The sequence below is a fragment of the Meleagris gallopavo genome, chromosome 19, assembly GCF_905368555.1.
Source record: "Meleagris gallopavo chromosome 19, MGAL_WU_HG_1.1, whole genome shotgun sequence".
Taxonomy (NCBI): domain Eukaryota; kingdom Metazoa; phylum Chordata; class Aves; order Galliformes; family Phasianidae; genus Meleagris; species Meleagris gallopavo.
In genome coordinates, this window is record NC_139422.1 from 9,343,533 (window position 1) to 9,356,317 (window position 12,785).

Below are 12,785 nucleotides of genomic sequence, written 5' to 3' on the forward strand. Positions count from 1 at the left end.
TAATGGATGATTAGTTTTCAAGAAGACAAACATCTCTACATCTCTTGTTAGGAAAGAACTAACAAGTCCTGTAATCCATGTTACAGAGAATACCCAGTTAGTTTTGCAGTTACTTTCTCAGGGTGAACCTGAAGGCTGAGGCAAGAGGGATCTGCTCACTTCTTATCTGGACGTGAGCAGCTGTGTGTCTGAGAAACTTGTGCCCTGTCACAGCTTCGTAGCAATTCTAGTGCTCTGTGAAGCATCTTTCTCTTTTCAGCCTTCACCCTGGGGATCTCTACCCTTTCACAAGAAAGCCACTTTTTATCATTGTGGATTCTTCGAACAGTGTGGCCTATAAGGTAAGGCTCTTGAAGACAGCTATTTACATGATAGGATACAGTGTCAACCCCTAGTTAGCTCACACTTTTAACAGGATATTTTTTTAAACACTTTGTATTCAGTCTTTCTTTTCTTTTGAGGTTGTGCATGCTAGTCAGGATCTGATCCTATGAATAGGAACAAGAAGGAGAAGCACATGAACAGCCGCTCATTGGAAAGTATTAAATCCTCCTGGAGGGAATAAAAGTTCAAGATTTCCAAGATCTCTGGTGGGAGGTTTATTTTTGTTATATACCAAAGACAAATCTTGGTGTGTGTGTGCATGGGGGAGGGCTCTAATTAATCTGCTTTTTTTTTCCAGTCATCCAGCACTCAGTTGCCTTTAACCACCAGAAACAAATCAAAGCATTGAGACCAGTCTTTTAAAACATGGGGTGTCTGTGTCTGTAAAGTATCTCAACCAAAGAAATAACAAGACTCAAGTTAGCATCCACTGTTACTGTAAAGTGATGTATTCTTGGACAATGAGTCTCCTTCTAGGGTGCTATCAACTTAAAATAGAATTACTCCATACCAAATCATATTTGGGAATCTGCAGTTCGGGTAATAAAAAAGCAGGCATTTGCAATCTCAGTTGGCTATTGCATCTGGAGAGCATTATGACACTTATTTCAGTCATGAATTAGATATTATGAATGTGCTATATCTGGGGAAAGTGCCACTTCCTTGTGTCTTGCTTTTTATAGCTCCATTATTTGCAGTGAGAAAAGTGAACATTCACAGCTGCGTTTCTGAGGCGGAGCAGGGACGTCTAGTGGCCAGATGAACTTGTTCTTGATTCAGTATCCACAGCCTGCATCGTTTGTTTTAAGGGCTTGTGTTGGCTAATGAGTTATTAAATTAGTGATTAGGTGATTCGGAATTGTTCTGTATTGAGCCACGTAATTCTTACCTAACAGTCTTAAAAATGATCTGGCCTCTCTGTAGGCTGTTGTTTGTAGTATCGTAGTGCATTTCAGAGGGCTTTTTAACCACTACTGTGTTTAACTTCACCACACTGGCTTGCAGCACAGATTTGCTTTTTATTAAATCTCCTCTCCATTTAAAGGGAGAGAAATGTAATTAGAGTGCTTACTTGTCTTTCTGAGAAGAAAATGTGGTAAAGATTCATTTTTCTCTGCTCTTTCTTGACATCGATTCTTATATAGTTTTTTTGTTTTCTTTTCAACTGAAGGGCAGTGACAGAATTCTCAGTCTCAGTATTTTCTAGCCCTTGTAAATTCCTGTCTGTTGTTGTTCTGCATGTGCTTACGTGCTTTGTTTCATGTAGCCAGAATATATTAACAGTGCTGTCCTGCACATATTCCCTAGGTGTGTTACAGGGTGTTTTGTAGACTTAAGCTCTGGCACAAAGAGGTTCTATGCAATTCTGTGAAAAGCTGAGGTCAGTGTACTGACTTTTTTTCTACACAGTCACTCTGATCTTTTCTGACAGGACAGTAGCTATCCTGACATTTAAATGTCACTGCTAGCAACACCAGCAGTAACAGCAAGTGCTCACGCTTCCTCTTCTAAAATCCACTTCTGATCTCCTGTGTGAACTCCCATCCTCACTACCTGTCTTGAAGATTTAAATAGTGATGGCTGAACGTACGTCCTGCCCACTTTGTCAGACAATCAGCACTTACTTGAACAGCTTACTTCCCTGTCTATTTAGCTGAAAGTGTAAGATAACTGCAAATCAAGCACATCCATTTGAAGCTTTTTAAAATTTATTTATTTTGAACCTCAACTGAAATACAGATGGCTGTGTTCTTGACGGTTCCCACTGTATGTGTAGATGAAATAATATTTTAAAATCAGTATTTTCAGGTAGCTGTGGTTGTGTGCGATTACAGTCAAATGCAGACTCTTAAAACTGCTCCAGCCAGAAAGAATGCAAGGCCTTTGTCAGTGATGTGACGTAATCCTCAGTTTAGTAGAGCTTACGTGTGAGATGACCTCTTTTGGAGATGACAGGTAGTTCTCTTTTGCTAAGAAATATTTATGAGATGTGGAATATGTTTTTAAAAGCTGTGCTTCTGTTGAGAAGCTTGAATACTGAAGTAAAAAAAAAGAGCCAATTTTGAACCAAAAATATGGCTTACCCTTTTTGGAGTTGTCCATGCACTGAAAGGCAGGGCATTTTCTTGTCTAGATCTGCTGTCAGCAGTTCTGCTGTTTTTTCTGGTGCAGTGTGGTCCTCCCCTGAGCCATGGCTGTTACCTGCTCCTTTTCCTTTGTTGTGTGCTTGAACACGACTCTTCCCTTTGGAATTCTGGTGTTTGCTTGGGCTGTGCTTAGCAGCTGTGTCTGGGCGAGAGCTGAGACAGCTGCCTGGAATCTTGAGACTCTCATTCTCCTGGATCCATAGTTTAGATGTAGCAGCTGGTAGAAGCAGCCATCTTCCAAAGAGTTCTATTTTAGGGAAAACTGGGTAGTTTTTCCCATTGTAGGACTTAGTAGTTCTATTGACCTAACACCTGGGACATTTAGAATCCAGACTGTTCACAGATGCTGTCAAGGAACAACGCCCTTCTTGAGATGTGTGACTGACCCTTGGTTTTACTTTATAGCTGTAGGCAGTGTTTAATAGCAATATTCGTTTTACTGAGGGAACATGTGAGAAATCTACACTACACTACACTTGATCTTAGCCAAAAGCCAAGAAGCTATGTGGCCCTGCCTGTGGCAGGGGGTTGGAGATTCATGATCCTTGAGGTCCCCAACCCAGGCCATTCTGTGATTCTGTGAAATCTGTGTTGTCCTCCAACTGAGTGATAGAAGATTGAATTCAACATGTGAATCTGCTCATAATACTGAGCACACGAGTTGAGAATGTATGACCTGCCAGCACCTATTCATTAAAACTGTCAATGTCTGAAGTGACTCCTTCTGAATTTTTAAATGTTTATTTATCATTCAGTATTACTAACCACTGAGCTGGCTGCAGATACTGTCTTCATGATAGTAGTTTTTGTTTCTACATTCTAACATTACAAATCTCCATCAGGATCTTGTTGAAATAAAGGGATTTTTAGGACTAGTGAGCACTCTGTCAGATATGTCAGTATTTTATTTTCTTTGGACTGGGTTATTATTTTTAGCAGACTTGGATGAAATTATTCGGTGCAAATAATTTAACTGAAATACACTGCCTGGAAAGGAATGTTACAAGTGAGTTATGCAGAAACCAGAAAGAATTAAAAACTGATCTTTTTGATGATTTTGTACAAGCAAATACTTCTGGTGATTTACACCTGAATCCAGAACCTGCCAATTTTAAGAATATAATCTGCAGAACCGTGTGTTGCGCTCGAGCTCTGGGTGCGTAGGGAAGAATGTAGACATAATCATTTATATTTTCTCTGCATTTGCAAGCCTGCAATTTTAAGAAAGCTGTTGCTGACAAGATAGATGACAGGTTATGTAGGGAAGTTAATTGTGGGTTTCTTTAGTGGTAATCGTTATTACCAATTAATATGCCTGTTAGATACATAATGAGATTATTACCAGGTAAATGGTAGTGAAACAAGACAAAGACTTCTTTTTAAGGTTTCTGGAGGGATTTGTGTGCAACAGGACACCTGTGCAATCCTTAAAATGCTGGTAGAAGGTCTGTTAAGTAGGTATTTTACAACATGGCTTCCATATAGCAGATGTTAAGGTTGTGACCTACTTGTTTTAAAGTGAACAAATTTTAAAACTTTTCTCCATTGGGCTTTTCTGTTTCATCAGGCAGACTTCTCCTGGAAAGAAAAGCATAAAGAAAACATTTTAATGGGATAATTTTGTTGGTATTGAGGAGAAACACTAGATCTTTTTTGACCTTAATTCCATTGGCTTTCATTTCTATTGCAGGATATCCTTCTTGTTTGTTTGTTTTGCCTACTAATGAAAGCCATATTTCCATGAAATTAGTGTCTGCTATCAGTGGTAGTGAAATGAGAGGATTAAGCAGCCTTAAAAATGTAATGGATTATATCTCTTTTGTGCTGTGAACTAGGAGTAAGTCAGTTTGTCAGTTTTACAACCAGTCTTAACTGTGTGACAGTAGCGTGTTCTATGTCATGAGTATTCTTAGTACCCTTAACCTGTTGAGTATTCAAAAGCAAGCAGAGTAACAATCAATACTTCTAAATTCTTATCTGTTACAGAATTTCACAAACTTATTTGGACAACCATTGGTGTGCTTGCTTTCTCCAACAGCATATCCAAAAGCGTTACAAGGTACAGTATAAAGTAGAGTAAGGTGTTTTCTAGCACAGTGCTGGGATTCCTATTATTGTATTTTTATTATTGATGTTATTATTAACACTTGAGATAGATTTTTTTTTTTTTAGTACCCAAAGGTCAGCAGAATGCATTAAGGCATCAGCTTTTAAATGTCAAATCTGAAGCAAAATCCTCTCAGATCTGGTTCTGATTCAGAGGGTAACCTTAGGAAAACTTGGATTTGCATTGTCTGAGAAGGTGGGTGCATAGCAGGATCAGGAGAAGAAACATTGTTTTTCTGTCTTTGTGATTATGATAAAATAATAACTATTCTCCTACAGGAAAGATGGGGACAGACTCTTTAGCAGGGTCTGAGGTGATAGAACAAGGGGAAATGGTTTCCAGCTCAAAGAGGTTAGATATAAGGAAAAGATCTTTTACAGTGAGGGTGGTAAAGCACTGGAACAGGCAGCCCAGTGATATGGTGGATGCTTCGTCCCTGGAGACTTCAAAGGCAAGGCTGGATAAGGCCCTGGGCAACCTGATCTAGCTGTGGTGTCCCTGTTCATTGCAGGGGAGTTGGACTAGATGGCCTACAGAGGTTCCTTCCAACTTTAAGCATTCTACGATTCTATGATTCTATTTAAAATTTCCTTATTGGAATTTGCCATTTTAAGGTTACTATTCATCACAAAGACAAGTATGAAGATCTAGCTTACGCTATGTAGGGAAGTGGTAGGCAAGCATCATGAGCAAATGTGCAAGAAGTAGACACTTTTCATTAGTTTCAGAACTAGTTCTGCTATTTAGCTGAAACTTAAGTAGGAAGTGTTGTAATAATTAATTCAATTTAAACAGACTTTGAAAATATAAATAGAGCTGAATTCTTTATCAAATATTAGATGCTTGTGTGATGTTCACTGGTCAGTCAGGAATGTCTTGCTGTAGTTGTGAGGGTGTGGTACAGCTGCACTGGAGTACAGTACAGAGGCTGGCTCTGGGGCTTAGTTAGGGTCTGTGCTCATGTGCATTGAACAGACAGGTTTCGACAGTATGTGAAACTAACACAAACTCTGCTGTTAGAGAATGTAGTGGGTGAGCAGCTTCATTCTGAGGCATGGACAGCTTTTCTGTTTCATGTGCCAAATGTATCTCTTTGTCTATTGATTTTTAGATCAGTCTCAGCGGGGTAGCCTCTTCACACTCTTTCTGAACAATCCTTTAATGGCATTCCTGTTTGTCTCTGGATTATCAAGCATGCGCAGAGGACTGTGGGAGAAGTGTCAGGATTATCTTAGAAAAATCAATCGAGACATCGCGCAGCTGCTGACCCACTCCCGCTCCATAGGTATGTGCCCAGACTTACAGTGGAGACTTAGTGCTACTTCAGCTGGTGCTGTTTTCTCCTGCTCAGCCTTTCCAAGGGACAGAATAGCAAACAAGGGGGGAGGAGGCGCACAACTATTTGTGGCTTCTTATTTTTAAGGCCTTGCTGAATTGATTCTGTTCGTTGCCTTTTTTTTTTTTTTTATATAGATCAATCCTTTCTTCAGTTTTTTGGGGATGAATTTCTTCGTTTGCTTCTAACAAGATTTATCTTCTGTTCAGCTACTATGAGGATGCACAAAATTTTCCGGGTATGCAGAGATATCTGTCCCTTTGTGAGAATGACAGTTGAGTGCTTATAGAACTGCAGGATGGAAGGGCCTAATGGCTACACATATAGTTGTGACCTCAGAAAGAGAGCTGATATTCACGTGCTAATGCCTTTAGCTTGTATTGAATTTGTGTCTTTGTAACTCTCCAAACACATGAAGCCTTTGTCTTGCTTCATTCTTATTATTCTACGTAAGTAGCAGATATTCTGAGTCACTCTAAACAGCTTTGTCTGGTAGAAAAAAATCCTTTTGATAGTGAAAACTCTTATTTCTATACAACTAAAAAGGTGTAGAACAAGAATATGAGCGGGAAGTAGAAAGGAGTGGAACTTCATTGCTGGCGTGTATTCTAACATGCATTGGAGTTTGAAAGGTGTTTGAAGTTTTAGTGAGTAAACTAAGCAGGAAGATGGTATTTTCCCTCCCTGCTGGTTAATATTGTACCAACAATGAAATCCTGCTTCTGGATCTGCAGCATTCTATATTTCTGTCTGTTGGCATATCAACTGCCTACTCTATTTTTAAACATTACAGAAGAAAAAAAGAAAGTCAAAGCACAGGAAGTGTACAGTATTCATCTCATGTAACTACAGATATCTAGTAGCTTTCCAAACCGAAGTTAGCTACTAGGCTTCCTGGAGAAAAATACGTCATCTGTGAGTGGGGATGGATTAGTCCCGTTAGGATGAGATAAATCTCCCAGGAGATGCTTAAGTGTCCACAATTTCAAGAAATAAACTCTGGCCTACTAGGTAGGTATAGGTCAAGTTGGTTTTGTTCTTTTTTTAAATCTTTATTATTATTTTATTCTATTTGGCAAAGCTTTTATGAATGTATGATTTAACCATCTTAGATGAATGGGCATTTGTAGTGCCACTCTGAGTTAATGGAAAAGGAAAACTGGAAGTGGTGTCATTTCTGACAGAATCTTTTCTTTCTCTGGCAGGCTAAACAGATTGGGTTATCTCTTATGTGAAACTGGACTTTTGCAGTCTTCTTCTGAAAAGCTATAAAAAAAATGAATGTCTGATTCTTTTTGTTTTCACTGTCATCTAGCAGGAAACACGAAATTATCCAGAATCTTATCCTCAGCTGCCAAGAGATGAAACGGTGGAGAACCCTCACCTCCAAAAGCACATTTTGGAGCTGGCTTCCATACTGGATGTTAGAAATGTTTTCCTGGAAAACACTCTTGACGACTATTAAGAAAAACTGTCTTACTGCAAAGGGGTTTCCCTGGCCACAGATTTTGAATGGTGCAGTTTTCTAATGTGAAAATCATAAAAGGAAGTACTTGATTTTATTTTTAAACTTAGGACCATTATTTTAAAAAGTAATAATAAACAGCTGTTAGGTTAGCTGTTCCATTCTGTATGGGGGGGTCAGTTTTATAAGAAGTTTTCATGTCTTTTAAATGTTAAACTAAAGAATTGCTAGAGGTTTATTTCTGGTCTTGTGGCTGTCAACCACATTTCCAACAGCTGATCCTAAGCATAGAAGTATTATTGGTTATCTTTACCCACATTTGTGGAAATCCTTTATTTTTATACAATTTTAAGAAATTGGAAAAAAATCGATAGAAAAATAATATTTTGTCCCCAAAGAGTCTGGATTTGAAATGATTAAGATGGAACCACACAGTGCAAACCAACAATAGCAATAAAACAAAGTCCTTCATAACCAATATATTTTTTCAGTCTTAGGCAAGTAAGTAGACAAAACTGAGGAAGATTAAGTTGCATTTGGAGACAGTGAGTTTGAAATGAAGTTGTAAAGAAAGTTAATGCTCCCTACAGATTTGACACAGCAATGTCATGTATAAACTCTGAACTGCTGGCCAAGGACACAATTTCCCCTCTGTCTGATGGGATATGTGGTTAGCAGATTAGTGAATTAAAAACTAAGAAAGCTAGCACCCCTCTCTCACTGTAATAAGGATCATCTTGCCATTTTTGTTGCTGCCACAGTTTTCCAGGAGATAACATTCTTCGTTGTGAGCCACTAGTCAGATATTCTTTAATTTCCAGCAGGTGTTATCTTCCTTTCTTTGTGTGGATGAAATGTGTGGCTCCCACAGTGTTACCATTCCCTGACTGGAATTGAAAGAATGCCCCATAAGTGCTGAATACAAGCCCTTCCTATCCCCCATTTATTAGACCAACCTGTGCTGCAGCTGTGCCCCAAGAGAGAGATGCCAGTGCTCCTCTCACGAGTTAAGTGGGTACTGCCAGTAGAACCTCTCCTACTGCTGGTAGGAGAGGTTGTGGTTGTGTTTGGTAGCACTGTAGTATCCCTCAGTCTAGGGATCTTACGGAGTACAGCAGCCTCTGCAAAGGCTCTTACTGGAGAAAAGTGCTTGCCTGACTCTTAGACTGTACTGCCTTCTTTGCAGAGCTAGAGGACCTCTTGCAACTCCTGATAGTAACGGTTTGAGCAGGGGTAAGGAAATGAAAATATTTTCATTAAATGAGCTTATATTCACTGTTCCATGTACTAGAAAGGCAGCGAAAGAATGAGTATGATCAGAGCTTGTATGTTGAACCTCAGCCATGTCTCTGTTTCTGTTGGGGAAAAAAATGCAAAATTTGATGACTACCATAGATATCACAGTAGACCTGTGTGCAAGTGTTGTCATACAAGGTATGATCTACTCAGCTGTAATAGTGGAGGGCAGCAGTTCAGCACTGATGAACCTTCATTCAGCTGTGGGTAGCATGGTATGGCACATCAGGAATTGCTGGAGTGAAGGTGGGAAGTTGCTGTGAAGGTCCTCTCTATCTGGGATGCAGCTGATGCCACCCATTCTTTAATTTCTAAAGTGAAAAAAAAAATAGAAAAAAAAAAAAAGTAGTGTTCGTTCTAAGCAGTCTTGAAGCTGTTGTGTTGGGCCCCCACCACTTGGTGCTGTTCTTTGGACTTTGGCAGGACTTTGTTACATGGGATATGGAGTTTATTTTAAAGAGTGCGTGTTTGTGTGTGTGCATGTGTGTTCTAGGCGTTTGTGTGTATATGTACAATACGCATACATCTACTGGCTGGTGTAAATTGTAAATATGTATATATGTATAGGTACTTGTATATGTATTAAAAAGTATGAAACAGTACAATGTCTATATACAAAATTTATATATACACACATACGCCATTCTGGGTGCATTCCCCAAAGTATTCCAGATCATTTGTGGTTGTCATAAAAGTTACGGCTCTTCTGCTGTTGTAATAATCTGTTTTAAGGGACTTGCAGTTTGTCCTTGAAGTAATTCAGAAGTGATTTCAGATACAGGAGGCCTCAGTTAGCCAGGGGGAATGAGTACTCCTCTATGTGTTACAGTGATTGGATTCATAGATTCTGAGCTGTGAAGCGGATCATCTTCTGGTAGGAGGTCTGCATTTGTTAAAATGTGGGATTCTGTGTGGAAGCTAAAGATAGCAGAAGGCCTTTAATACAGCAGCAAGTGAGAGAGAGGGATTTTTTGTTACCCTGCCTGCTGTTCCTCCTTTGGCAGCGTTCAGCTTACAGGAGAGGAGGATTCAGATTTCCCAAGCTCACTGCCTTCCAATCAAATGCTTTTGTTTTGCTTTAGCATTTGCTTTGATGAAGCTGTTCTCGTTTTGGTTCCATGTATCTGGATGACAGTATGCTAATTCTGAGGATAGGAGTGATGGTTCCATTAGCGTGAGCTGGTGAACTTCTGTGGGAAGTGTTGAACTGAATGAGAAAGCCTTGGCAGACACAGTCTTCATTTTAGCTGGGCTGAAGCAAGGAGTCTTTGCTTGTTATCTCAGAGGTTTCTAATTCACTGTGCAGCCTTAAGAAAAGGTCTTTAAAAAAACGAACAAAAAAGCTGCAGATGCTAGAATATAGGAGGAGAATGTGAGGCTTTCAAAATTAGTTCAGAAGTTGAATTTCTTAGCAGCAATGACCGTCCAAGTCAAAAATTCCTCCTGGAGGTCCCTCATTCTCTTACCTTCTGACCTTTGGTTCAGGACTGCTGCTGACAAGGGTATTTGAAGATAAAGATTTCACTTGTGTTAGAAAGAGTGCAAAAATGTACCTTACAGAGAAAAAGGCTGATACCTTCTGTCTGCTCTAGCTGTAGATGGATAAGTATCTGGTCTTGGATTTTGAGCCAGCCCCCTCCCTTCTGACCCAAAGCAACTGCTTTCAAGATAAAAACTGATATTTTCTCTCCAAGTAAAAGCTTGTCTTGTTTGAACTTACTGAGTCATTCTAAAGTTGTGCTACTGTGTGCTGTGTGCTATGATCATAGGTACCTTCTCTGTGTATGCTTGTAGGTACTGAAGAAAACTTTGGTTTGTGTATTTAGCAGTCCTCACTGGAAGCGAGGGGAAGACAACCATTTTTGAGTGAGAAGAGAACAGATCCCTTTCTTCTCAGGCCTAATGCCTTCCCTCTTGTCTTGCTAACCCTTCGCTCATGTTAATAGAGAAGACTTGCCATCACCAGGCAAGGGTAAATTCTGTATGTTACGTACTATGAGAGGAAAATGTGAACTGTACTGGATGTCTGTGTATTGGACAGCTTCTGCCTAGCTTCCTATTTCTTCTGCATGTAATACGTTTGAATTAATCCTACTTTGAGAGGAGGCACCTCTATTCCTCAACCTTTGTTCCGAACATCTTAGCCACAGTTAGTGTTACTGCCTTCTTTTTTTGCCTTTTTGATTTGTCAGAATAACAGTGGGAAGGGAAGAGAAGGTAATGAATCTTTACAGCTGGGTTTTTAACTACTCCTGTGGGATGTGATGTCTCATTTTCTTCATTCACAAGTAAATGGAGCACTAGCTCTGTGAGCTTTGCAAACTGGAGTTGCTCCCTGGAGTACTTTCTCAAGAAGTTTCAGGACTGTTTGTTTGGATAGTTTATCAAACAATGTCTGTCAGGTTATGACTTATTAAAGCTCTCAAGACTATTCCGTAGGGAGATGTGCAGAGATGTCTTTTAAGGATCGCAGGAAATAGATGGAGATGGGGAATTAGGCTTCAGATAATCATCTTCATAAGGTGCAATGTGAGTAGTTCTGATCAGGCAGCTCCTCTAGGAACGAAAGTATCTATCGCTCCATCGCTCATCCACAGGCATGTTGTTGTGAAGTGCCTCCCCTTGCTCTGCCTTCATCCTTACACTGTAACTCCATGCTATGCCTGAAGTCTGCTTCTTCCTAAAAGCTAAAAAGCTTGGAATCTGTCTGAACAACTTGTTTTTTGTTTTTTTTTTTTTGTTTTGTTTTGTCTCGAGGCTTCTTTTGTAACAGCTTTATCTATGTTAGATTCTTCAGTAGGTGTTCGTATTACAGGTCACTAATGATGGCAGTAGCAGAGCCCTCGGTTAGTCCTGCCCTTTCCGGACCAAGTGGCTGCTTAGGTGTCAGCAGCTGATCTGTGATGGCTGCTGCTGTTCTTTGGCTGAGGGAGCTCCGCAGGCTGGAAGCTGTTCACATCCCTTGGTGACTTTGCCTAGCAGCACTGTCAGCTTGTGTGAGGGGTGTTTGTGCGGAGGGTGGGGCAGAAGTCTGCGAAGTGGAGAGGTTGCATATTGCTGAGATGGCTCTCTGACGTTTTCTAGTGTCTTTGACTTCTAGAGCAGTTCTGTTTCTATGACCAAATTTATTGCACGTGCTTTGAAGATTCAGATGTCTGCAACTAGAACAGGAAGAATACATCAGACCACTTTTTTTAAAGTTATTCTTCTGTTTGTTTTTTTTTTTTTACTCTAAACCATTCCTCTGCCAAAACAAAAGAGATTTAGTTTGAGATTTCCGAATCAGATCATTTGGAATATCAGAGAGCATCTCTGCATTCCTGTTGGTACAGCGATGCACGCAGAGATGATTTGCTCTTGAAGCTCCTGGTTTCACACTGCGAGCAGATTGCAGCTCCCAGAGGAGCCCTGGAGCCTCTAGCTTTGCCAGATGCAGCAGCAGCTGTTGGCTCGAGCATAAAGGCCCGCTCTTACTATCGGCCCCTGGCGCTGCAGGTCTCTTTTGGCACGCGTTGCTCGTCGCTGTCCGTCGGGGCTTTGTTGGGAGCGGAGCTGGAGCCGCTGTGCAGCAGGGCAGGGCTGGGAGCGTTCAGAGAAATCAGACCTTCTGGTACCAAAAGTAATTTTATAAAGAATTAGCTTGAAGTTATTTGACAGCCATGTGCCTGTAAATCGTATTTTGGTAAAAAAAAAATTAAAAAATAAAAAACAAAAACACAGATATTTTACTTAAAATAGAGATATATGAATAAAAGTTTTGGAGCAAATAGCCTTTTTTTTGCAAAGGATCTGTAAATTGCCAAAGCAATGTAACGCCAGAGCGTGCTCTGCCCATGTTGTTGGTGTCTGTGGGAGGAAAGAAGCGTGTTTGTATTGCTGCTGGAATTGTCGGGGAAAGCTGAGATGGAAGCGAGAATCGGTATCGGTCCATTCCGCGATGAACACCTTCGTTACCGCTGATCTGTACTGGCAATGACAATAAACGCACGACGCACGGCCTGCTCGCTGCTGCCATCACCTGGTGTGCCGCCTCTTACACTGCGCGCGGGA

General features: G+C 40.3%; 1 protein-coding gene across 3 annotated transcripts in view; it reads left to right on the plus strand.

Moving 5' to 3' along the window:
• SCAI (suppressor of cancer cell invasion) overlaps positions 1 to 12,752 on the plus strand; it is a 36,420-nt gene extending 23,668 nt beyond the window's left edge. For 2 of the 3 annotated variants that reach the window (XM_085239454.1, XM_085239452.1), the window contains 5 exons: positions 260 to 341; positions 4,518 to 4,590; positions 5,750 to 5,923; positions 6,112 to 6,212; positions 7,290 to 12,752. In XM_085239454.1, the coding sequence (XP_085095580.1) occupies positions 260 to 341; positions 4,518 to 4,590; positions 5,750 to 5,923; positions 6,112 to 6,212; positions 7,290 to 7,439 (580 nt within the window). In that variant the 3' untranslated portion in view covers positions 7,440 to 12,752. Of the gene's footprint in view, positions 1 to 259; positions 342 to 4,517; positions 4,591 to 5,749; positions 5,924 to 6,111; positions 6,213 to 7,179 lie in introns of all 3 variants that reach the window. The other variant, XM_085239455.1, reaches the window with a different exon arrangement.
• The last annotated feature ends 33 nt before the right edge of the window (positions 12,753 to 12,785 follow it).